We start from the raw sequence: 24,848 nt of genomic DNA, 5'->3' as shown, positions 1-24,848 counted from the left end.
AACTAGGGTTTTATCTGTCCTACATGTTGCTTTTCTTTCTTTTATTTAACAGTATAATAAAGACAATCTTACCATAGCAGTAGAGCATGTATGCATAATGATATATACAGATATAATTCAATTTCCTATGACAACTGACTTTTTAAAATGGTGCATAAGCCTTCTTTTACCCTAGCATGACTTTACATGTGGCATTCCATTTCCTGAAATAGTTTCCAATAATTAAACACCTGGAGAAACCCACCTCATACTCCAAAGCAGCTCAAAGGTCACTTCCTGTTCTAACTTCACAGCCCCCCCTTGGCCCACCCTACCTTATATAAGTAAAGTGATGAGGGATCAGCCTCCATTCACTGCTCCCTTATCACTTTATTTATAAATCCTCAATAAAAACCTGCACATCTTATTGAAATTAACCTGCTTAGCCAAGTACAACGGCTGGTAGTTTCTCAAATGCCCTCTGCCCTGTATCCCCCTGTCGTGGCCATCCCTCCATCTCACCCTGTCTTACTTCTGACCCCTACCCAGCCAGCTCCTTCAGAGCCTTAGGGAAGACTTCTCTGACACTGTCAGCATGATCCTCTGTCTTTCTAGAGCACCCCAACATTGAACGCCTCACACTGTATTATACTAAATTAAGTTATTCATCTGTATTCCCCACAAAACGGAGAGCTTCTTGTGACAAAAGGACATGTCTTAATCAGTTTTGTTTTCCAGGCACAATTCCTGGCTCAGAGAAGACCCTTAATAAATGTTAGTATATGAATGGATAGATGGGATCAATGATGAAGGAAACAGTGAATTAAAGAAAAAAATCAATGTAAAATCTAAACCGCAAGGCATTTAAGGTCCTCACAGACAGGGTGCCGTGTTCCAATGTTGATTTGGCACTTAGATTAACTGTTACATCGAGTCACTGCCCAGAACCAAGGGTTAGGGTTTACCCACGGGGAAACTTTGGAGGACAATTTCTATAGCTTAAAGTCGTTAAAAAAAAAAATCATGAAACAGTGTTTATTTGCGTTTCACACTTTGCAAGCTCGCACATATGCTCAAGAGAGCAAATATATTTTGGGTTTGAATACTTAAAGACTCATGTTCGGTGTTTTACCATTGAAAGAGTGCTGAAATGGTTCATTGAGAGAAATTACTCAATTAATGGAAATCATTTTATTAGTTGGAGTTTCACAAACAGTGCTTCTTTCTTGCCCCAGAAGCTGAAAGTGTACAATAGCCTCAATTCCACACCAAGCTGCCTCTGCCCATTGCTATTCCAGAGGGGCAAGTACTGCCAGCTTCCTCCATCTCAGACTATTAACGGACACCAGCATGAAAGCTTTTTCTTAGAACTGATGCAAGTCCTGTATTAGCCTTTCCACAAGGCTGGCTTGAAACTCAAATGCTCAATTTGCTAAGCAGAAATATCCTTTTCAGCATTCTGAAAGCAGATTTCTAAGCAGCCTACTTCAGACACTAGGAGGACTTGACACGGACTCTGCTCTCTGTGAGACACAGAAATTATAATTCGTCTTCCCCTACTCTCATCAAAGCTGACACTGAAAAACAACATTTGAGGTTTTATTTCACATACTCAACTCATACACAACAGAGTATTAACTTCAGATTAATTATCTACCAGACTATGAACTCTTTAAAGTTGGGGATGGTGTCTGTGCATCTTTCTACCTAACTGCATATTGAGCACATCAAGCCTGGTGAATCAATTTATAAAAGTTTCCATAATCCATGCTGTGTTTAGTCATGAGTGTGTCTATAAAATGCTCATAACAGTTTTCTGTTTACTAAAATGTATTATATATCTTCAGTTTTGTAAGTATGGCTGAGTAAGTTCCTAACAGGCTGACTGTCTCTAGGTAAACAACTAAAAATTCTCAAACGCTGAACAAAATACAAAAAGCAAACATCTAAAGCCTCTGCAGAATGCTCAAAAGCAAGGAGGTTCTACAAGGGAGTCAAGACTTGGAAGAAGGGAATGGCTGGGTGAATTCACTGATTGTAGAGCTTTTAGCTGCGTAGCAGAGTTTGAGGCAACCATAGTGCTGAAATGTGTGGGAGGAATACTAGAAATGAGAGTTAGACTTGAGGAGCCCCAAATTTTGTGTATAAAATCTGTCAGTCATGTATGCCAAAAATAAACGCAAAAGTCAAACTGAGAAGTAAACTGAGTTCTGCACTCCTATCCGACAGAGTCTGCATCTGAATCCAAAAATACCAACATCCCTCAAAGAAACATAACAGAATCCAATTTCCACAGTATAACACAATGTCCAGTATACAATCCAAAATTACTCAACATATAAAAAATAGGAAATATATGACATTATCAAGATAAAAGAGTATCAATTCACATCAAATCTAAGATGACTAAGATTTTAGAATTAGAGACTTTAAAGCACCTATTTTAACTGTGCTCAATTACACAAAATATAACACCTGCAATAAATGGAAAATCCCGGCGAAGAAAAAAACATGTTTCCAAATACATATATTTATATATGAATCACATATAAATTCTGAAACAGATAAGTACAATACATGATACAAAAATTTTATCTGATAGGCTTTACCAAAAAAATAAAGATGACATAGGAAAGAGTCAATGAGTTTAAGATACAGCAGCAGAAATGATCCAAACTGAAGAAGAGGGGGAAAAAACTAATAACAAAAGTGAACAGAGTCACAGGAATCTTTTCGAGAATATCAACAGGTTGAAAGTACCTGTAATTAGAGTCTCAAAGGGCGGGGAGTGAAAGGATCAGAAAAAGTATTTAAAGAAGCAATACCTGAAATATTATGATGAAATAGACAAATCCTTTGAAAAACACAAAACAATTTTCACAAAAGATGAAACAGAAAATCTGATTAGTGCCTTGTCAATTAAAGACATTGAAGAACTTATATTTGATTCATATATAAATATATGTATTTGAAAAGAGTTTTTCACCACCAAACTCCAGGCCCCAGACAGCTTCACTAGTGAATTCTATCTAATAATAAAGAAAACAATAGCACCAAACTGACATGCATTTTTTTTTGGGGGGGGGGGAGAAGGGAAAGAACACTTCTATATGTGTGTGTGTGTGTGTATAAATTATAGGCCACTATCACTCATGAATACAGATGCATTTGAATCCAACAATGTATAAAAAGGATAATACATCATTAAGTAGGGTTTAACCCAAGAATGCAAAACTGGTTTAATTTAGCCAAATCAATCAATAAAATTCACTATATTAACATTATAAAGGAGAAACATCCTGTGTTCATTTCAATAGATGCAGAAAAGGTATTCACCAAAATTCATCACCCAGTCAGGATCAAATCTCTCAGCAAAACTAAAATAGAAGAAAACTTCCTCTACCAGATACAGGTCACCTACAAAAAAAACCTCACAGCTTTATCATGCTTAATGGTAAAATACTGAATGTTTTCCACATTGCCTGAGAACAAGAGAAAACTGCCTAACGTCACCACTTGTATTCAAGCATTATACTAGAGATCCTAGCCAATACAATAATAAGATAATAAAAAGCATAAAAATTGGGAAGAAAGAAGTAAACTGTTTATGCAGATGATATGATTATGTACATAGCATATTCTAAGGAATCTATAAAACAACTTGCTAGAACAAGTGAATTTATTAGCAAGGTAGCAGAATACAAGGTTTATACTAGAGGCAAAAGGTTATAGTAGAGGCAAAAAAATTGGAAAACAAGATTTCGAAATACTTTACAAAAGTGTTCAAAAAACATGAAACACTTAGGAATAAGTTCAACAAAAGACAAGACCTCTACCCTAAAAAGTACAAAACACTACTGACAGAAATTAAAAATCTAAATGGAAAGATATACCATGTTCAAGGAAGGGAAGACTTAATATTGTTAAGATGTCAGAACTCCCTAAACTGATCAACAGATTCAATGCAACGGCAATCATAATCCCAGCAGAATGTTTTGTGAAAATAAAACAATAAATTTATATAGAATTGCAAAGGATCTATATGCAAGCAATCCTGAAAAAGGACAAAGTTGAAGGGACTACATTACCTAACTTCACGTCTTACTATAAAAAGCAACAGTAATGAAGATGGTATGGTACCGGCATAATGATCCATAAATAGATCAATGAAGCAAAACAGAAAGTACAGAAATAGACCCTCACTTAACACAGTCATCCAGTTTCCAACAAAGATGCCAACACAATCCATGGGAGGAAAATATCTTTCAGCAAATGGTACTGAAAAAACTGGATATCCATAGGAAGAAAAAATGAATTTTGACTGTCTTTCTCACACCATACACAAAAACTAATTTGAGATGTATCACAGACGTAAAATTAAAAGCTATAATGGTAAAGCTTTTAGGGGAAACACAGGAGACTATAACTTATAAAGGACTCTAACATTTCCTTGAGGTTGGCAAAGATTTCTTAGTTGACAGAAGGTAAAATCATAAAAGAAAAACTTGATACATTAGACGTCATCAAAATTTAAAACTTCTGCTTATCAAAAAACTCTGTTAAGAAAATAATAGGCAAGCCACAGACTGAGTCAAATATTCACAAAACGTATATCCAACAAAAGATCTGTAGCCAGGATATATTTAAAAAAAGCTCCTACAACTCAATGATAAGAAGACATACAGCCCACTCAGGGAGCGGCAAAAGATCTAAAAAGAGAGTTCAAAATTGAAGATATATAAATGGTCAATAAGTGCATGAAAAAGTACACAAAATCATTAATCAACAGGGAAATGCAAATTAACACCACAAGAAAATACCAATACCCTGTCAGAATGGCTACAATTAAGGAGACTGACAACATCAAATATGGATTTAGATATATGGAGCAACCACAACTTTGCATGCACTGTTCTAGAAATGCCACAAATACAACCACTTTGGGAAAAAAATTATGGCAATTCATTATAAAACTAAATACACAGCAATTTAAACCCTAAATAGTTACTAAAAATAAATGAAAACGTATGGTCACGAAATGTACGAAAAGGTTCCCAGAAATTTAATTATAATAACCCCAAACTGAAAACTGCCCAGGCAAATGGATAAATACATTGTGGTATTTTCAGGTACTGGATTATTGTTCTGCAATCAAAAGAAATTAACTACTAATATATACAACAGTATGCATAAATCATGTACATGGACACTCAGAGGAAAGAAAAAAGAAAAGCAGAGTAAAAAGAAGATCAATTTAGGCCAAATCTGAGATGATCAAGATTTTAGAATTAGACTTTAAAGCACCTATTGTAACTGTGCCAAATGTCATAAAATAACACAGTGAATAAAAATCAAACTTTTTTCTAGAATAATTAGGGAATATTTTAAGCATTTATGTGCCAAACCCTATGGCCAAGCATTTAACATGGATAACCTTATTTCTTATCAATCCAACCTTATCTTACAAACGAAGAAACTACAGCAGGAAGAAGTTGAACAGGCTGTCCAAAGTCCAAAATGTAACTCAGAAGAATAAATTTTAGAGTTCCGCAACTCACGCCAAACAGGAGGGACAGAATCACCAAATAAGGTTTCACCTGATTGTAAAAGTATGTGTGTTGGGGCGTCGTGCTAAGGGAGAACACCTCAAGAACACACCAAACAGAACGTAAACGGAGCGTGCGCTCCCCTGTGATAAGCTCTGACACACCTGCAGTGCAGGCTCACGGTCTTACCTTAGGGAACTGTTTTACAGGAATCAACACTTTCTGTCCCAGCTTCATGTTCTTATTAATCACCACATCAATGTACTTTTCTTCGTCCTTGCCTTCTCCTTTGTGAAACTTTTCTATTTCTGTGGAAGAAAAACAGACAACTGTGAAGTGTCTGACTTAGAACTCCAGAGGCTGGGGGTTCTCCTTAGCTCTACGGTGGCAAGAAACCCAGTACAGAATATGGACTTCAGATGGCTACAGTTTTTTCAGGTAATGACATATGTCCCATTGTCTGGATGATTCTCCACCAGTACAGCGGGAAAACGCACACACCAGGGCACTACAACGTGAAATCTCGATCGCCCAAGCTAATGGAAGGGAACAAACACAAACATAAAAATAGATTCTTTGGGGCCTTTTGGAATCCTAAGAAAAGGCCGATCAAATGGCAAAGAAAAGCCAGAAACTATTCTCAGCTCACCGACCAAGCACCGACATCCCTATTTATCAAACCCCGCCTGGCTCTCCAAGGCGTTTCCCATCAAGAATGGGTTCTCCAAGGTGGCATTAAAAGCCCTGGACAACCTTCTGTCAGTCGACCTCCCCAACCAAATCCTCCCTCCTCACAAGTGACAAGCCCAATTACAAGCTCATGGCTTTGTTAATGCTCTTGTCTCTTCTTGTGATGTTATTCTGATGATTTCAATGTCACACATCTCCTTCGAGATTCAACCACATTAAATACTACTTTTTATGTGTTACGGTCCCTTTCCTCGACTGGGCAGCAGCAGCAGCAGTGGGAAAATCAGTCCCTCCCACCACGGTACTCACAAAGCACTTCATGCACAATGCTACTACCATTTCTAGCTTAGCTCTGCAGCTTCCGACCAAAGCTTCTAAAAATAAAGATAATTACTAAGTCTCCAAATGAGCTGATCATTTTGTTTCCTTTCTTGTATTATCCTAAGTTTTGATCCTGTAACACTGATCATTCTATATAGAATCTGCATGGGAACAATATACACTGAAACAGAAGTATGTGAAATGTAAACGTTTACATAGATAATTCTTGTTATTGTTGCTGGAAAAAATTCTTCCAGGGTACTTTTAATTTTGACATCTTTCTATAAAAATAAAATATACATATGGTGAAAAGTTAAAACAGTATCATAGAATATAAAAGTAAAAGAAAGTTTCTCCTATACCCATACTCCAGAGGTAATAATAAAGAATGTTATATACTCTTTCAGAAATTTTCCATGGATAAATCAGCACACAGGCATGCACATATACAATCTGTTTGAAAATTGTAGAACTAACGGTGGATATGAGCTAAATTAGCTTTGTTTTCCTCAGTAAAAAGCAATAAGTCACATGTCACCTGCTCCACTGACTTCAGCTTTAATCAGTAGAAGAAAATAAATTCCACATTTTATTTTTATTTATCCATTTATGCTATAATTGGGAGTACCTTTAGCGAGTTAGAAGATTTAACAAAATTAGGTACACTGAAACTTACCAGAAAAAAGGATTTTTAATGTTATGTATACATTTGCCAAAATATCTAACTACCTATCTTCTTTTTAAATAACAAAGCATTCTTATAATTTTGAGAACTTAGATGCATAATTTAATATTTAATTCCCTAATCAGCACTCAAAATGTTATTCCTTGCATCAGTGATGTTTAACATTTGAAGTAACATGGAAAGTCATAAAGGTAAGATTAAAAAATTAGAAAAAATTATATATTTTACCATATATTAAAGTTTGAGATATGTCTATGATTTTAAAGAGGAAAGTAAAATTTAAAAGAAAAAATATATAAAATACCTCATTTCCTCTCCAGTCAACTTTGCAAATCTTATATTGCTAAAATACCTAGTTGTTACATTAAGCTTTGAAATATGATGAAATATAATATTTCACTGTTTAAGATTTATTTAAGAAAAAAGTTTAAAGCCCGATGTCATGTTAAAGCACGTAGGTCTGCATGTACTGGACCTAACACACCACATAGCCATGGAAAGAGCCCCATTCCTGTCACTGGCATCAAACAGATCTGGTTTTCAGCACAGCTCAGGCCCCTGTGACCTCCTGTGGTAACATTCAAAACTGCTCAAAACTTCTGTTTTTTTAGGCGTTGTTCAATCAACGATTTTGCATTTTCTGCTTGATTGAAGATTATAAGTAGGTTAATGTTTTTATGAAGTCCAATAAAGTAATATGCAAAGTAACAGAAGTGTACAAGATGATTTAATGAAATCTTGAAACTGTCCCTAACTGGGAGTTTCATATTCTAAAACTCAGGCTACTACCCCTCCGGTCTTCCTTAGGGAAGGGAAGGCACTGGACACCTACCAAGGTGGATTTAACCTTTTAGTAAATTGGAGCATATGAAGGTCAACCATAGAAAATCCAGCCAGATGTTCAAGGTGGAACACATAGGGGATCTGACTTTCACTAATCCCTAGATTACATTTGTTACATACAGTTTAATGTACCAATGCCATCTCCCAGTGCAGAAATAATAAGCAAATGTGTGATTAGGTTTTAGATGATGGAGGGGATTAAAAATGCTATGCTTTCAAACCATGGACACCAAATTTCTGTCAACCTGGAAATCTAGTGTCAGTTATGTCTTTTTTGGCTTTTGTTTTTCCATTTCTTTTTGTTTTTGTCTTGGTCCCGTACGGAGCCTCCCTAAGCAATGGCCACTTACATTTTAGCCTACCAAATATACTAAAATCCACTAATCCTCTAAAACACAGCAAAATAATCTTTGAATTTAAATAAGTTAAATTTCCAATGTAAGAAAAACTAGTGAATTTTCATTAAAACTGCTTAAGGGCTTCCCTGGTGGCACAGTGGTTGAGAGTTCGTCTGCTGATGCAGGGGACGCGGGTTTGTGCCCCGGTCCGGGAAGATCTCGCTGGGCCCGTGAGCCATGGCCGCTGAGCCTGCGCTCCGCAATGGGAGAGGCCACGACAGTGAGAGGCCCGCGTACCGCAAAAAAAAAAAAAAAAAAAATGCTTAAATTCTCTCACAGAATCAAACACATCTAAATTGACATTTTCCTTTGTCCCAGCAACTCCATTTCTACAAATTTACCCTACAAATATACTTGGATAGATTATAAAATATTACATAAAAAGTTATCCATTTAAAGCACTGTCTTTAATAGCAAAACACTGGAAATCATCTAAATGTCTATAATTAAGAACCTGGTTACTAAGCTAGGGCACAGCCATACAACGAAATCACATACAGCCACTTTACAACGTCAGGAAACTCTTTATGTTCTGATAGGAAAAGGTCTCCACCAAATAACTGTTTAGTACACGTACACACACACACAGTGTAAAACAGTGTAAGAATATATGTTCATATTCATTTGTATATGCACAGAAAATAGCTCACTTCTTCTATATAAGAAACGAGTAACAGTGACTAACTGTCAAGGGGGAAATGCAGTGGATAAGAAACAGTAATAGGTCTTTCGCGGTATCTTTTACATTGTTTTAAAATTTTGAATTATGTGAATATTTTACCCTTCAAATTTTAAATCTTTAAACACTTTGGCAGAATTTTTTTTTTAATATTGGAACAGAATAAAATAAGAATGTATACAGAGATTGCCATGTTTATATTTTGCGTCTTGGCTGAAAATCCAGAGCTTGACTCTCTCTTGATCATTCATTTAAGCTCTTCATTAAAATATTCTTTCACTGAAACTGTGATGAGGAATTTACCTGGACTGCCTATCCCACTTGAAGCAACAGACGTGTTTCTGGAAACTACATGCACAATATTTTATCTTGAGAATCCAATAATACTTCCAATGCAATGGGGTTCACATAGTGAGGGAGAGAGGAACAGGTATCTATCCAAAAAACACTGACTGAGGTCTGATACACTGGAGAAACTGTACTGGGTGCTGGGAAGAAAATACACAGAATATGTGGCATGTAAACAAATGAATTTAATATAATGTACACAGCGTTGCAGAAAAGGGACTAACAGCTTTGGAACTTGGAAAATTATTCAAAAAGGTAGCAAATGCGTGCTAAGTTCTTAAAGGATGAGGAACAGAGTTTGCCAGGCAAAGAGCCGATGAGTTCTTCTGTGAAGTAAAGTAACCCTGGGTAACACCCGTTCACATTACCTCATCTGACCAGTTAGACGGTGCAGTTGATACATGGAGTTTTACTCCCCCCCACCTTTTTCTCCTTTAACAGTACAAAATAGAATAAATCACACAAGTAATCATGACGAGCTCCTGCCACTGTGGAGCCAGTCAGTGAACAAGCTGAGACATGGACTCCATTTCCTCATCCCACATCCTGGGTTCCTGCAGAAAGAACCAGGGTGAGAAGAGGGGGTAGTTCTCTGCGGCCAACACAGAGGAGAAATGAGGGCAAAAGCATGAAAAGGCAGGCCAGGTTCTTAAGGTCAGCACTGATATACTAAGGGTCCTGTAACAACAGGGAGATACTGAGAGCTGTCAGCTAAGGAGTGAGGTGATGGGCACCAGCCTCAAGGAAAGGGGGGCCTGAGCAGAAATGGAATGGATGGAGTGTGGAGAGAGAGCGCAGATGACATCACAGCTGGATGATAAGACAATCTGTCCCATGAACAGCGCATGACGGATGGAACTAGAGGGCTTATTTCTATTTGGACAGAAAGCCACCAGAGAGGCAAACCCTTCGTATTCAGAGGAGGCATCAAGCCCACAGGACACCCGGGCTGGAGCAAACACACAGGCGTGCCTGCACACCTCTCCCCTCCCTTGCCCTCTACCCCTAACCTAATGCCCAGCTTTTCACGGCTTCTAAAGCACCAACTCACCGAGGTTCAGGCTTCTGCACTTGTTCCCCAAGACTGGAACACTTCTGGGGACTTTTCCTGGAATAACAGCCTTCTCTTTGGTGCCTCGGCCTAGATTCCACTTCCTAGAAAGCAGCGTTCCAGCATGATACTCACCACAGGTGTTAACTTCCTACTAAATGTCCGTCTTCTCCAACAGACTGCCAGTCCCCTCCCCACACTTAACTCCTTTCGTGGTCCTAACAAAGCTGGGAGGCAGGAAGGGGCAAGGAAAGGGAACGAGGGACTGCATGGAGAGGGCAGCCTGGCAGGGGTTGCAACTTCCCCAGAGGAAGCAGCCAGCCTGTGCTAACCTAACAGGGGGGAAGCCAAAGAGGACACACACTGGGATCTCACTTCCTCCTGCAGACCTGCTGCTGGTGGCTCCACGGGGGAGGGGCAACCCAAGCAGAAGCCAGAGGGTGACAGTGTCTGCTGATGCAGCCCTCAGGCACTCACATCAGCCCCGGGCACAGAGCGGAGGAGGGTGAAAGAGGAACTGGTGAGGCAAAAAACAGCAATCCAGCCCCACATCTTTGGTAACTGAAGGAAGCTTTAAACAGTGTCTGATGCCTCCGATACATACAAAAGTTTCCTTTTGGGCTTACACCACATATAATATTACACAGCAAAATACTGAAAAGTAACGAAAATCATTTTAGAGATCACTTATTACGACAGTACTAAGTAAATAATAATTATCATGACTTTGTTGACAATGGTTCACCAGGTTAAGGGCTGCATGTTTGACTTAAGGTCTCTCTTTATTCTAATGAACTTATGATCTATCACCTTCATTTTACAGAATAAGACCCTGAGGATTCAAATGGGTTCGAAGCTTGCCAAAGGTTGGACAGTTCATAAGTACCAAGGCAGGATTCACGCTAAGATTCAGCTAACGTTAAAGCCTGTTTCATTAGCTGTTTAAAAGCTGTGTAATAAAAATTCATGAAAGGTTCAGATAAGTATAAATAATGCAAATCAGCCTGCACAATTAACTACTAGGGCAGACAGTAACATGGTCAAAAGCTGCCCCCCGCCCTTTCCCAAGGACCTTAACTATGTGTGAACTTACTAAAGGACAGGGGTTAGCCTGGATCTATAATGAAACAAGAAGTCCACATAAGCAGAATGATAATACCTACATGCTCCACATTCAGACAGCTATTTCAAAATAATACAAGAGCCTAGTTGGAGGATTTAAAATGATCTTAAAATATATATAGTGTTCACAGCCATTGTAAATTCTGTTTGACAGATTACTAAAATGTTATTATGCCTTCTGGTCAGAAAAGATATTCCTTAACCTCCAACATGACAAATGTTTTCACAACGGAATTATTTTATTTAAGCAAACCAAACCTAACAGAACACCAATTAGATTCAAACCAGAGTTGAGTACACTAAAACCTGCCCAGACTAGACTGATTCATACAGCTCATGATCTTGCAAATAATCTTCCATAAACAAAAATAAACGGCACAGCAGAATAGAGATGCATATCACTATCTGGTAAGAATAAGCTCATCATAAATACACAAAAATATACCATCCGGGGAGCAAAAAGCAGTCAATACTTTAAATACTAAAATGCTTGGAAGTAAACCTCTTTTTATGAAGACAAGACAGTGTTAATAGTTGTACGCAAAGTCTCCTTAAATACATACACAAGGCATAAGATTAAAACATACACACAAGGAAATGACAGTCAAATTCCTCCATGGAGGAAAAGGAAGATTGATAAGGAGGGAGGGAGAGAGGAGGGAATTACAGCTGACCCTAGAACAAGGAGGGGTCGAGGGCGCTGATCCTCCCCACAGTCCAAACTCCGTATGTAACTTATAGTTGGCCCTCCGTATCCACAGTTCCTCTGTATCCACGGTTCCGCACCTGCGGAGAAAACCATTATTTTCTATTCTTTAAAAATCTGGGTAAAAAGCGGACCTGCACAGTCCAAACCCATGTTGTTCAATAGTCAACTGTAATTCTACCCATCATGGATAATTAACAAGAATATAACAATAATACTGGCAGCTGGAATTTATTTACTAACTATTGTCCAGGTATTTAATCCTTGTAACCATGCAGCAGAGTAGATGTAATCTTCATTTTACAGAAAGGAAACAGCTGCTTACAGAATCCAGTGATTTAGCTAAGATCCCAGAGCAGGCCCGGATCTAGGATTCCAACCCCAGTGTATCTGATTCCTAAAGCCATGCTCCCCTCCAGTTTCTTATTATCACTGTAGTAAAGGGATCTTGATTTTGAGTGAGAAAAAATTCTTTGGATTATTACTTAGTTTTGGGGGAAACTAACCAAGTTAGTTATTACAAGTATCAAAAGAAATGATGTTTATCAAAGTGCTTTGAAAACTATAACACATAATGCAAATACAGGTTATTCTTGTTTACTCAATACAAAGCCTAAATTGTGATGACTGATTTACATGTATCTCACTGTAGAACGGATTTCAAGAAGAATTTGTGAAAGCAATATGATTCTACAAATTCAAATCAAGGTTAACTAAAAAACTCTGAGCACTACTCAGAATTATTATAACAAATTTTATCAAATTATTTTTAAGAGAAAAAACATGCTTCCAGTGTACTGGCCCCTTTTCATCCCCTTAAATATATGCAGTCATTCACCAAAAAAAAGGCATCATGGCAGAAAAAAAAATACAAAGATAAGACATGTTGATCATTCAATGCCCCAGTGAAATGTAAATTTATCATCTAAACAAGGGGAAAGACTCAAAGACCTTCAGAAATGAGGAGGTCACTGGATTTTGGTACTAAAGTCTAACAATTTTCAAAATAAACTTCTGATTGCAAAGGTTTTTGTGTGTGTGTGTTTTTTTTTTAAGAGAGTTTGAGCCTTATTAGTAATGGCAATGGGAAAGCTTAAGGATTTTTTTTTTTAATTAATTTATTTTTTGTTGTGCTGGGTCTTCGTTTCTGTGCGAGGGCTTTCTCTAGTTGCGGCAAGCGGGGGCCACTCTTCATCGCGGTGCGCGGGCCCCTCCCTATCGCGGGCTCTCTTGTTGCGGAGCACAGGCTCTGGACGCGCAGGCTCAGTAGTTGTGGCTCACGGGCCCAGTTGCTCCGCGGCATGTGGGATCCTCCCAGACCAGGGCTCGAACCCGTGTCCCCTGCATTAGCAGGCAGATTCTCAGCCACTGCACCACCAGGGAAGCCCGCAAAGGGTTTTTATAATTTTAAAACCATAAACACCAAGGAATGTAAATCAGAGGTGAGATGTTCCTCAAAATTGGTAGAAGGAATCTAACAAGTTGAACAATTACAGTATTCTAGACACTACCCTGGTTGCACACACGAAGGCCACAGAACTTCTCAGAGCGCTGGGACAGGAATTACCACCCCCTTTTCTCCTGTACACCTAGTAAGTGGCAGAGCTAAAGTCTGACTGCAGGATTCTCTGACTCTCAAAAGGTTTGCTTCTCCCTCAAAATACTCACAACTGGCTTCTGTGAAATAAAATTCATGTTTTATGGCAAGAAAAGAAAACTTGAAACATAAAAAGTTTTCTCTGCCCTTTGGCCTCCTCTCTCCCCTCTACTGTGCATTGTGGAACTGCATTAGGCATCAACCAAACCTCCCCACTGGCAGAAATACCTGCTCAACCATGAGGAGCAACATTCTAGAATCCACAGGACAACTCCTTAAAAGATACCCTTCCTTCTGAATCTTGTAAGGGGTCACGCTGACCCATGGCCCACTACCTGCTTTGTAAGCTGAGATCTGGATTGTGTAAACTGTCAATAATACATCATTTAGAATACAGCCCTCTGTCTCAAACACGTATATAACTGCGCTTTGGTTTATATACGTGACCTCTGGAGCCTGAACCGGCAGAACAGTTCCCAGAACTTTCTGAGAGGTTGTTCCTGGGTTATAACCCTCAATTTGGCTCAAATAAAATTTCAGATTGACTGATTAATTTCTGTCGACACTTCAAAACAAAACAAAACCTCCTGAGCCAACAGGTAACATAACAGATTAAATTCCACCTCCAATATACGAACAGAATTTTATAGGAATAGTCAGTCAACTGCATTCACTGAATACCCGCTGTTTACTGAGAAACGTAACAGGAGCAACAGAGGAAGACGAAGACATAATAAAAGTACAACAGCGCAAACTAATTTCCAGGATGCTTCTAGGCACAACAAAAGATCAGGGCTCGGGGTTCCCCAGTTTTACCAGTCCTAATGGTTAACACTGGCAAATTTCTCTCTTGATTCACTTTCATCTGGTAGTAAGGAAAGTTCTGAAATAAGCATTTATTGAAACTGGTTGCAAAGAAATGTCTCAGCTTCTACTTAAATCACCCAAAAAAGGCAGAAAGATGAACCTAGACAACAGAGAAAGAAAAGGCTAGGAGTTCTTGCCAACACAAACTGACCAATTCCAAAAGATTCAGGATTACTCTTTTTTAATTTAATTTTATTTATTTTTGGCTGCATTGTGTCTTCATTGCTGAGCATGGGTTTTCTCTAGTTGTGGCGAGCAGGGGCTACTCTTCATTGCGGTGCGCGGGCCTCTCACTGCGGTGGCTTATCTTGTTGCGGAGCACGGGATCTAGGCCCGTGGGCTTCAGCAGTTGTGGCCCGCAGGCTCTAGAGCACAGCCGCAGGGTCAGTAGTTGTGGCGAAGGGGCTTGGTTGCTCCGCGGCATGTGCGATCTTCCCGGGCCAGGGCTCGAACCCATGTCCCCTGAGTTGGCAGGCGGATTCTTAACTACTGCACCACCAGGGAAGCCCAGGATTATTCTTAATGTATCCCAATGCATTTGTCAAATGAAGATTCGGTAAACCCACAGACTAAATGAAGACAACAATAGATCAGGTTAATTGAAGTCAATAATGACTTAAGTCAGTAACTATTGGGAGGAGGAATGGGATTAACTACTAAAGACAAGAAAAGGAAAATCTACTGTTTAGTTTTACCTGCCTAAGGGTTAAACCACATTTCTCACTTTTAATTGCAAACATCATTAAGTATACTGCAAAAGACCAGCATCTTAAACAATTATCAGGCTCCAGAGGTCACCAATTAGAGCCCTGCAAGAACTTGAATTAAAAAAAGGTTTTATGATTAGGTGAAGTAATGATCCAAGAAAGAGATTAGTTCTGTTCAGACTGCACTCATTATAAAACCCATTTCCTTTGTGTGAAGAGTCAATGTCTTTCTCATTTATCCCGCAGGCATTATCACACTTTGAGATAGAAATATGACTGTACTAATGATATTCTATAACAGCCATATAATACAAGCATTTTGCTCTCCTTTACTTTCATATCTAATAAGTTTACCAATGAATATTTTCTATTGGTTAGATATACAATAATACAAACTCTATGGGTGTGACAGACTGTTCAAAATAAATTCAAAGTAGGATACGATCATGCTTTGGCTCTACATTTTTAGGTCAGTTTCAGAATCATAGCCAGTCTCTATTTATGCAGCAAAGAGTTAGAATAATTGGGGGAAAATAATCCTTAAGACATGAAATCCTATTTCTTCATATAATGATTACTTACAGGTTCACCTTTATAAAAATAATTCTAAAAATAAATAGCATGATCAAGGATTACAACCAGATCCCCAAGAACACTGACTCTGATGCTGTTTAAAAGGCATATTGACGAAATCATGAGAGATATGCTAGAATAATAAACGTCACTAAAAAAAAATGCAGCTTAATATTAGTACAAAACATACAAGAGGGCTTCCCTGGTGGCGCAGTGCTTGAGAGTCCGCCTGCCAATGCAGGGGACACGGGTTCGTGTCCCGGTCCAGGAGGATCCCACATGCCGTGGAGCGGCAGGGCCCGTGAGCCATGGCCGCTGGGCCTGCGCATCCGGAGCCTGTGCTCCGCAACGGGCGAGGCCACAACAGTGAGAGGCCCGCGTACCACAAAAAAAAACCACAAAAACATACAAGATGCCTAGAATACTATATTTCCCTCACAACTCAATGCTCTTCTAAGCTAACTAAAAACTGCCGAACAAGCATAAAACACTTTTTAAAAACAAAATACAATTACAGCAGAAACATATTTTGTCACTTAGATTTAATCATCATAGAAAGTTAAAACACTGATAAACAATCCAGCTGTACACACTATTTAATAGTCACAGCCTCTGAGGACAGGATATATCTCTACACAGATACATACAAGTATTGAAAATGAGGACACCTTCCCACATCAATTTAAAGCCAGGATGTGTTACTCGTACTAGGTCATTCTCCAGTCACATTTCATATTTTCCTTCTCCTTATGAGTCAGATGCTATCTCTCCACGGTGGACATTCCCACTGGGGGTTTTCTTAAAGGGATTTGTCAAGTTACATACAGATCTCCACATTCTAGACCAAGCTGTACATTAAAATCATCTAGGGTCTTACAGAAAGATAACTACACTGAGGCCAGTAAACAGCATTCTTCTGTCTTCATTTTGTCCTTCAACCATGAAGTATCTGGTTAAGCAATCATGCACTCTAGTGGGTTCCACTTGTCAAATCTACTGACAACTGGGCCACCTATTTTAAGGCTGAAAATACAGATAACTTTTAACTTCACAGAACTGCACTGCATGGCCTACCCAGGTAAATGAGACACAATCAAAGGATAAATACAGAGCATTACTTTGACTAAAACTAACAACTAGCATGTTAGGTTAATGTCTGACTGTCCTCTATTCTCTTTTCTTAAAACACAGAGGTGGGATAATTTATTGATCTACTCTATGAACGAGTAACAAACTAAGATGAGAACACAGAGACTAATAACATGGACAGGAATCCAGAGAAGTGTTCCCCTAGACTTTCAAGAATCTACCAATTTTCACAGCAACAATGGTTACTGGCTCACCAAATGGTCCCCATACATAATCAGATATACAGTACATGTATAGTATCACTATTTCATCGGGGAAGGGGGATGACAGGAGGAGGATGATTAGAGGAAAAAAAGAAGTCTAAAAGGCTCTATAAGGGAGGAAATAATGGGAAAAATTGAAAAGTACTATCTAAAAAAACCAACTGAAATAACTGAAATGCTTATCCTAAAGGATAAATGATTCAGGAGAGAATCATTAACTTATATACAATTATTTCTGCATGTCATACAAAAGAGAGATTAGATTTGGTCGGTAAGAAGGCCAGTGGCATAGAATTAAAACTAAAAGGCAGAGATAGAGAAAGGAGCTACCACTCATTTTAGAGATGAAGATTCTAAAAACAGCATTTTCTGAAGAGGGAACTAGCTACCCTGAAGAGATTTTAAGTTCATCTATAGAGGCCTGACCAGCACAGGCTGGACCCACTTGGCAGGAATGTTCTAGAGAGGATTCAAATGCCTGATGGCAAGCTGAACTTGAAGGTTCCTCTCGACCCTGAGATTTACACACGTCCCTGTCATCTGTCTCACTGGCTAGCTCTTATACAAATAACACTGTGTTATTAATCATCACATGCCCAGTACCTGGCTCTTCATCATTAATATAACATGCATTCAAAAAATATTTGTTGAGTGAGAATGAATGATGATATTCTTCATGGAAAGGCCCAGTAAGACTTGATGAACTTTTAAGAACACCCAAGGTTCAAATTAAGCAAAACGGAAGTCATCTATCTTTCATTTCCATAAGCAAACCATCTATGCCAGTTACTAAGCTATCATCTCAGCTCCATACACACCATCGGGAAGTCTGGGCAGGGAATCTACCAGCCCCGTTTCTCCGCTGCCGGCGCTTCCCTATAGCTTCTGCATCAGGGGTGCCAGAGGAGGGAGGCAGGGGCACCATCCCTTCCGTTTTGCTCCAGGTTCCTGGCAGCATACAGAACAGGGCTTCCAAATTCTGGCATGACTGATTTCCACATTTCCCCCACATTCTCTGCATCTCCTCAGTAAGCCAGGACCCTCTCCTCAGAGGCCCGAGTCCCAGCCCTCTGAGGTCCCTTTACAAGCTCCTGAGTAGCCAGACTCAACGGGCCTTGTTCCCAGCTCCACAGAACACTTCCTCCTACGTGTCTTCTCTTTGTGTCTCCAGCCCTGATGGTGCTGGCTCGCGGCACAGCCTGTGTTACTATTTCTGTTACTTCAGTATTCCTCATTTGCTTTTTCAGTCTTCTAGCACCTCCCTAACCAATCCTCTATATTAAATCTCCTTTGTTGCAATGCCTGCTGTGATTCCTGTTCACCTGACTAGATGCTGACGGACACACCACCTTGGTAAGCTCCTGGAAGTACAGTGGAGAGTCCCTGGACTCCACAGGCTGGACGTCTCAGTACTATGTGCCAGGCACCACGCTGGGCCCCCATCAGCCACAAACCAGGCAGGCAGTGAAGTGGTGAGGAGGACACAGGGGTCGGGGGGCAGCCCCAGCCTGACCACAGGAGAGTCTCTGGCAAGTCACTAGCTTCGCTGAGCCCTCCTTTCTGCGTGTGTAAAAATGGGGGGAAACCCAGGTTTGTGTGACCTATCCCCAAGTCTGGGGGGTGGACATCACTAATCTAATGGCATCAGCACCTTCTAATTTGATGCTTCTAGTTCATTATTACTTGGAAACCCAATAAACATTTTCAGACCAGTGATTTATGAATGGTAAGAAGGCCTTCCTGGGCAGCATCTCTTTCACCTGCTGAGAGCGCTTCCTCGCTTGCTTCCTGGGTCTCAGCCACATCTTGGAGAGCTGAGAACAGGAGGTAACTCAAGTACTGTGGGAGTGGTGTGCCTGTTACTCCCCACTCCCCCTGCAGCATATACCACCATGATCATCAGCGTGTGGGAAAACGGCACCTACGTAATGACATTAGCATAGACGGTCTCCATTCAGGGTAATGTAATGAATATCCTGGAGGCTGAATTATCTGAGCTACATCTCTGACTTCCCTTGTGAAAAGCACAGGAAGACAATGTAATCTGGGACTAGGCAACTGCAGGTGATGTTTACCTTGAGAAGCAGACCTATCGGCACCCTAATTTGAGACGTATAGAGTAAACTTGCACGAATATATAACCATTCAACACATTATTCAGAGGGAAAGTGTTTATCATCTTCAAAACATTTGCTATTCCAAGAACTAATTAAGTTTACAAACTAATTAAGTCTGGTACTGTGAATACCAGAAGGCAGGAGATGTACAAATCATATTGTTAATTATGCCTCTGACAAAGAAACTGTATTACAGGTATTACATACAAATGCTACAACCAGCTAAGTCCTTTAAATTCCATGATCTCAAGCTTGGGAACAAATGAAGCCAAAACATGAGCATAAAATGAATGTAAAATTAAGCTGCTCAGAGGAGAGTTCAAAAATAGCCCGAAGTGAATGCTTAATCGAGTTATTCTCTCACCTGTTTTTGCTCATGGCACTCCCAGAGCAGCCCATTAACCCACAGCCTGCAGACAAGCACGACTGTCTAGCTCTTTGACACCTGCATTGAGAGTGTATAATTTAATGATGATATGGAAAGAAGAGCTTAATTTAGTGAGACTTGAAGTAATAAAAACATGGGTTCAAATCACAGACCAGCACTTACTTACACTATGACACTGGGAAAAAACTAAGCGAGTCAGCGGGCTCTCAGTCCCCTGGACTATCAATTAGGGATACTGAGACCTACGTCTGGAGTTGCAGGGATTGATGATACACCTCAAGTGCCCTGCCTCGACGCCACACACAACGAATTCTCGCCTCCTGCACACTCCAGATTTCTGTATATTAATTCAAGCGGAGGCATATATGAAGAGAAGGCTAATACAAATTTAATGAAAATTTAAATATTAATGTAATTAAAGCAAAGATCATCAGAAGAAATCATAGTCACAGTCATCTAGATCCTCTTGTAGTGAGAAATCTGGTCACTCGTGGTCGTGCCGCCCCTGGGCAGGGTCTGGGCACCAACGGTCAAATCAGGAGCTCTCTGAACATGAGGTCGGAGGGCCTTAAGTCCTCTGTCCTAACTCACTCCTTGCTTAGGATTCACTTGGGTGAGTTGCTTATCCTCTCTCTGAAACTCAGTTTCATTGCCTGTCAAATGAGGACTCCCTATTACCTCACATAGTTGAGGTGGAAATTGAGACCACCGGAAAGAGCTACGCAAACATCAGTGGGACCACACAGCAAGGGCCCCGAGGTGATTCCTGTGTGGGAGGGAGGGTCCCTCTAAGTGGGATAAGTAAGCAAGCTGCAGGGCCATCGGTCCTTACAGGGAAGCTTTCCAACTGCAGTTAACAGAGGGCTGGCAGGTTAGACCTTCCCTTTGCCCTTCAGGGCTCGGCCGGCTCTCTAAACTCAGGGCTCTGTAGGAAAAGCAGATCTGCTCCCTCCGCAGAGCAGTGAGGGTGGTGTGCTGGGTAAAGGACACTTTCCCTGCTACAGCTCACAGAACCGTGCATTTGCACAAGGTGTGCAGAAAACTGTGCTTCTGGGATGACTCTGACACAGGACACTGGTCTGCCACGTGACTCCTAGGCTAGAAGCACAGCACACAGTCATTCCACATGTGCGCAGGGACCACTCAGACGGGAGTCAGACCCACCTGGACCAGCGCGGTCCTGGGGGAACCTCTGTGAGGGTGGAAACGGCTCCCGAGCACCCGAGGTGCAGCTGTGTGGCTGGAGAACTGAATGTTCACTTTTGTTTCATTGTAATGAGTGAATGAATTAAAATTTAAATGTAAATAGCCCCAAGTGGCTAGAAGCCACCCCAACACAGATCTAGAATACAGCTAAACCCTAGACAGGACGTGAAAAGGCCTGTGACAGCACAAAGAGGTGCCACGAAGTTCGGACACTTCTTGGTCATTCAACAACCAGTTCCTGAGTGCGGACAACATGCCAGCTGCGCTCCCTAGCAAACACCTACCGTCCGTGGGCAGCAGCTGGACAAGCGCACACGGACTCTGGAGCCAGGCCGCCAGGCTCAGTAAGCGCTGGGCACGCTACTGTGTAACACAATGATACCGACTCTACTCTCAGGAAATACATACTCCAGGAAAGCCTACACGTGGCTACTCACAGTGTGAAGTTTACATTTTAAGTACCAATGAAGTATTACAAAACTTAAAGGATACAGTAAACACTTCCAGGTCAGCAGATCAAGGGGAACTTCTGGACAGGCGGTCCCTCAGCTGGCCCTGAACGAACGGGCCTGGCTCCGTGCAGGGGAGCCCTACGCAGGGGGGCGCACGAGCCGCCCCGTGCACACAGGGCCGTGGTGATGTCTGCAAAGCCACCGAGCAGCGGAGTGCAACAAACCCACGCGGTGCAAAGGCGGGAGCACCTGGTGATGCGGCTGAGAAGGCGGGGAGACTGCAGACAGACTCCCAGCGCTCTGCTGGGTGAGCAGCCCTCCTGTCAGGACTGGAGCCTCGGGAGGCACTGACACGGGGCAAGAGCAGGAAGGCCTTCACGGTCCAGAAGAAGAGAAGCGGCCTCGGACGGCAGCGCCCCACGGCGACTGTGTCGGAACTGGTGCTTTAGTGTCCGCAGCTGTTTGCGCTAAGGTTAAGCTACTTTCACAAACAAAGATGTCCCATAAAAGCTGCACAGGAATGAAAAAACATGATAAAGAAAATGTGGGTCTTCAGACCCTCTACAGGCCCTTGTAACTACCTACATCAGAAGAGTGAAGCGAATTTTCAAACTTCAATAATTCATGCAAAAAGTGCAAGATGTGCTGGTATGAATTTCAGTGAAAAAACTCACACATTATACGTTAAACCTGAGGCCGCGGGCGGAACACCGAAAAAAGTGAGCATTACTACACAACAGCACCCGCAATGCCTGCTTGTAAATACAAGGTCATTTTACTCTGAGACTAAAAAATAAGATATTAAAGAAAATTCTGTTATATAACATCTCTGAGAGAACAACCAAAAAATCCCTACACTACAACTTTTCTACACGACAGGAAGAAAAGGAGTGATAAGCGACATGTCTGGTAAACATGATAAGCTATAACTAACTGGTAAAACAGATACAAATCGTACTGAAGGATGGGTAAAAACGTGTGACTTCATTTTTCTTTTCCTCTAATCTACTTCTAGCTTAAATCTGTTGAATTCATGCCTATTTCCTTCAAACGCATTCAGATCTCCTAAACATTCTCTGATACCTTTTAAGCTTCTTGCTCAATTGCTACACCTGATTCTTCCAGAAATGATTTTTACAAGTCACAGAAAAAACATGTTAAAAGAAAAAAACTTTGCGTGAAACAAGAACCAACAATGCCAAGAATCATGACTGATATTATACATGGGCTTTCAAAAGTCTGAATGCCAAGGAATCACACCTTTACGGAGCCCTTTGTTCGTGTTCCTGAGGCTAAGTCTCACCTGCCTTAGCTGCAGTGGTTTTTTAGGATCAATGATATAGTAATAAAAGAGATATAGTATCATTAAGTATGAGAATATGATTTTCTATTAAAAAATCCTGAAAGTCATTGTAGCCATTAAATGATAGTCTTAATTCTATCATAGAACTAACAAAGGTAAACTTTAAGTGTAACAATTCTTTTTCATTTAACTTTTTGGCAGCATAAAGGGGATAAGAACTCTAGCGTGAGCTCTATTTACAATAGCCAGGACATGGAAGCAACCTAAGTGTCCACTGACAGATGAATGGATAAAGAAGAGGTGGCACATATATACAATGGAATATTACTCAGCCGTAAAAAGAAACAAAACTGAGTTATTTGTAGTGAGGTGGATGGACCAAGAGACTGTCATACAGAGTGAAGTAAGTCAGAAAGAGAAAAACAAATACCGTATGCTAACACATATACATGGAATCTAAAAAAAAAAAAAGAAAAAAGGTTCTGAAGAACCTAGGACTAGGACAGGAATAAAGACGCAGACGTAGAGAATGGACTTGAGGACACGAGGAGGGGGAAGGGTAAGCTGGGACGAAGTGAGAGAGTGGCATGGACTTATATATACTACCAAGTGTAAAACAGATAGCTAGTGGGAAGCAGCCGCATAGCACAGGGAGATCAGCTTCGTGCTTTGTGACCACCTAGAGGGGTGGGATAGGGTTAGGGTGGGAGGGAGACACAAGAGGGAGGAGATATGGGGATATACATATATGTACAGCTGATTCACTTTGTTATATAGCAGAAACTAACACACCATTGTAAAGCAATTATACTCCAATAAAGATGTTAAAAAAAAGAAAAAGAAAAAGAACTCTAGCATGGGAGGAGAACAAGATAAAAGGAAACTATTTAAAAAATATTTTTTCCTTGCCACCTAATATAAAAAGTCTCTTTGATCAAATAAAATCCAGAGTAAATCTCCTCCCGCCAGGCAAGGTTAAAAACTCAGGAAGAGAAAGTAAGTAAGATAAATGAGTTTAAGGCACTCTGATGTGTCTCTGGAGTAAAAATTAATACTTTTTAAAAACTAAGATGTGTAGACACTATGCCATAACAAAAAGATGACCTGCTGGCCATATCCTGTATCTAAAATTTTGTATCTTCAGAAACGGGAAATTATAATGAAAGACAAAGTTAGAGATAAGAACTGCAATTTCCTTTTTGTATAGATAAACACATACATAAATAGCCAAGAATTCAGGAATTTTAATAGCAAGAAAGTGGATCAGTAGAAAAATCAACTTAACAATAAGCGTTAAGTGGACTTGAATTATATCTCCAACACAGAAGGCTGCATGACTGTGGTCAAATTACTTAATCTCTGACAGTCTGTCTTTTAATTGGCAAAATGTAGATAATAATGTCTAATATGCACACTGTGGTGCGCAACTAAAACAGAAAACAAATGTAAACAACGCCCGACAGGCAGTAGATACTTACTATTTATATTGCTATTATATTTCATTTAGGCACACCTAAGGTGATACCCCTCCCCCCCCCCAAAAAAAGACACTGTAAATATCGACCCTTCCCAAACACAAAGCTCTTTGCCATCTTCCAACTCTTTCTTCCAGCACAGTCAGGTGCCCGCCTGCTAGAATAGGCACCAAAACTGACCTGTGGGTTGTAGGGTAAGAGAAATAGGAAAAGCAAGCCAATTCTAAGAGTAAAGCACAACGAACAGAACCACTCTGAAACAGAAGTACCCCAAGTTTATGATAATGAGGATTCTTTCAAATACCCTGGCCCGTCCGGCACAGAGGGAAACAGGTGCGCCGGAGCCCCTGCTGTGATGGCACTCCCAGTAGCGTGTCTTCTCCCAGCTCCAGACCCTGCACCTGGGGACAGGTTAATAATGTCTTTCTTACCTCTTCCATACC

General features: G+C 40.4%; 1 protein-coding gene across 6 annotated transcripts in view; it reads right to left on the bottom strand.

The window, feature by feature from the left end:
* KHDRBS3 (KH RNA binding domain containing, signal transduction associated 3) overlaps positions 1-24,848 on the bottom strand; it is a 179,220-nt gene that overhangs the window by 105,946 nt on the left and 48,426 nt on the right. For 5 of the 6 annotated variants that reach the window (XR_004043493.3, XM_030875884.2, XM_060286944.1 and 2 more), the window contains one exon: positions 5,715-5,833. Coding sequence is in view for 5 of the 6 variants with exons in the window: in XM_030875879.3 (XP_030731739.1) it covers positions 5,715-5,833 (119 nt within the window). In the remaining variant the exon portion in view is untranslated. Of the gene's footprint in view, positions 1-5,714; positions 5,834-10,675; positions 10,834-24,848 lie in introns of those variants that run through there. The other variant, XM_030875883.3, reaches the window with a different exon arrangement.

Source organism: Globicephala melas, chromosome 17 (genome assembly GCF_963455315.2).
Source record: "Globicephala melas chromosome 17, mGloMel1.2, whole genome shotgun sequence".
In the NCBI taxonomy this organism is placed as follows: domain Eukaryota; kingdom Metazoa; phylum Chordata; class Mammalia; order Artiodactyla; family Delphinidae; genus Globicephala; species Globicephala melas.
Note: the sequence above shows the minus strand (reverse complement) of the source record. Positions and strands in the feature narration are given on the sequence as shown.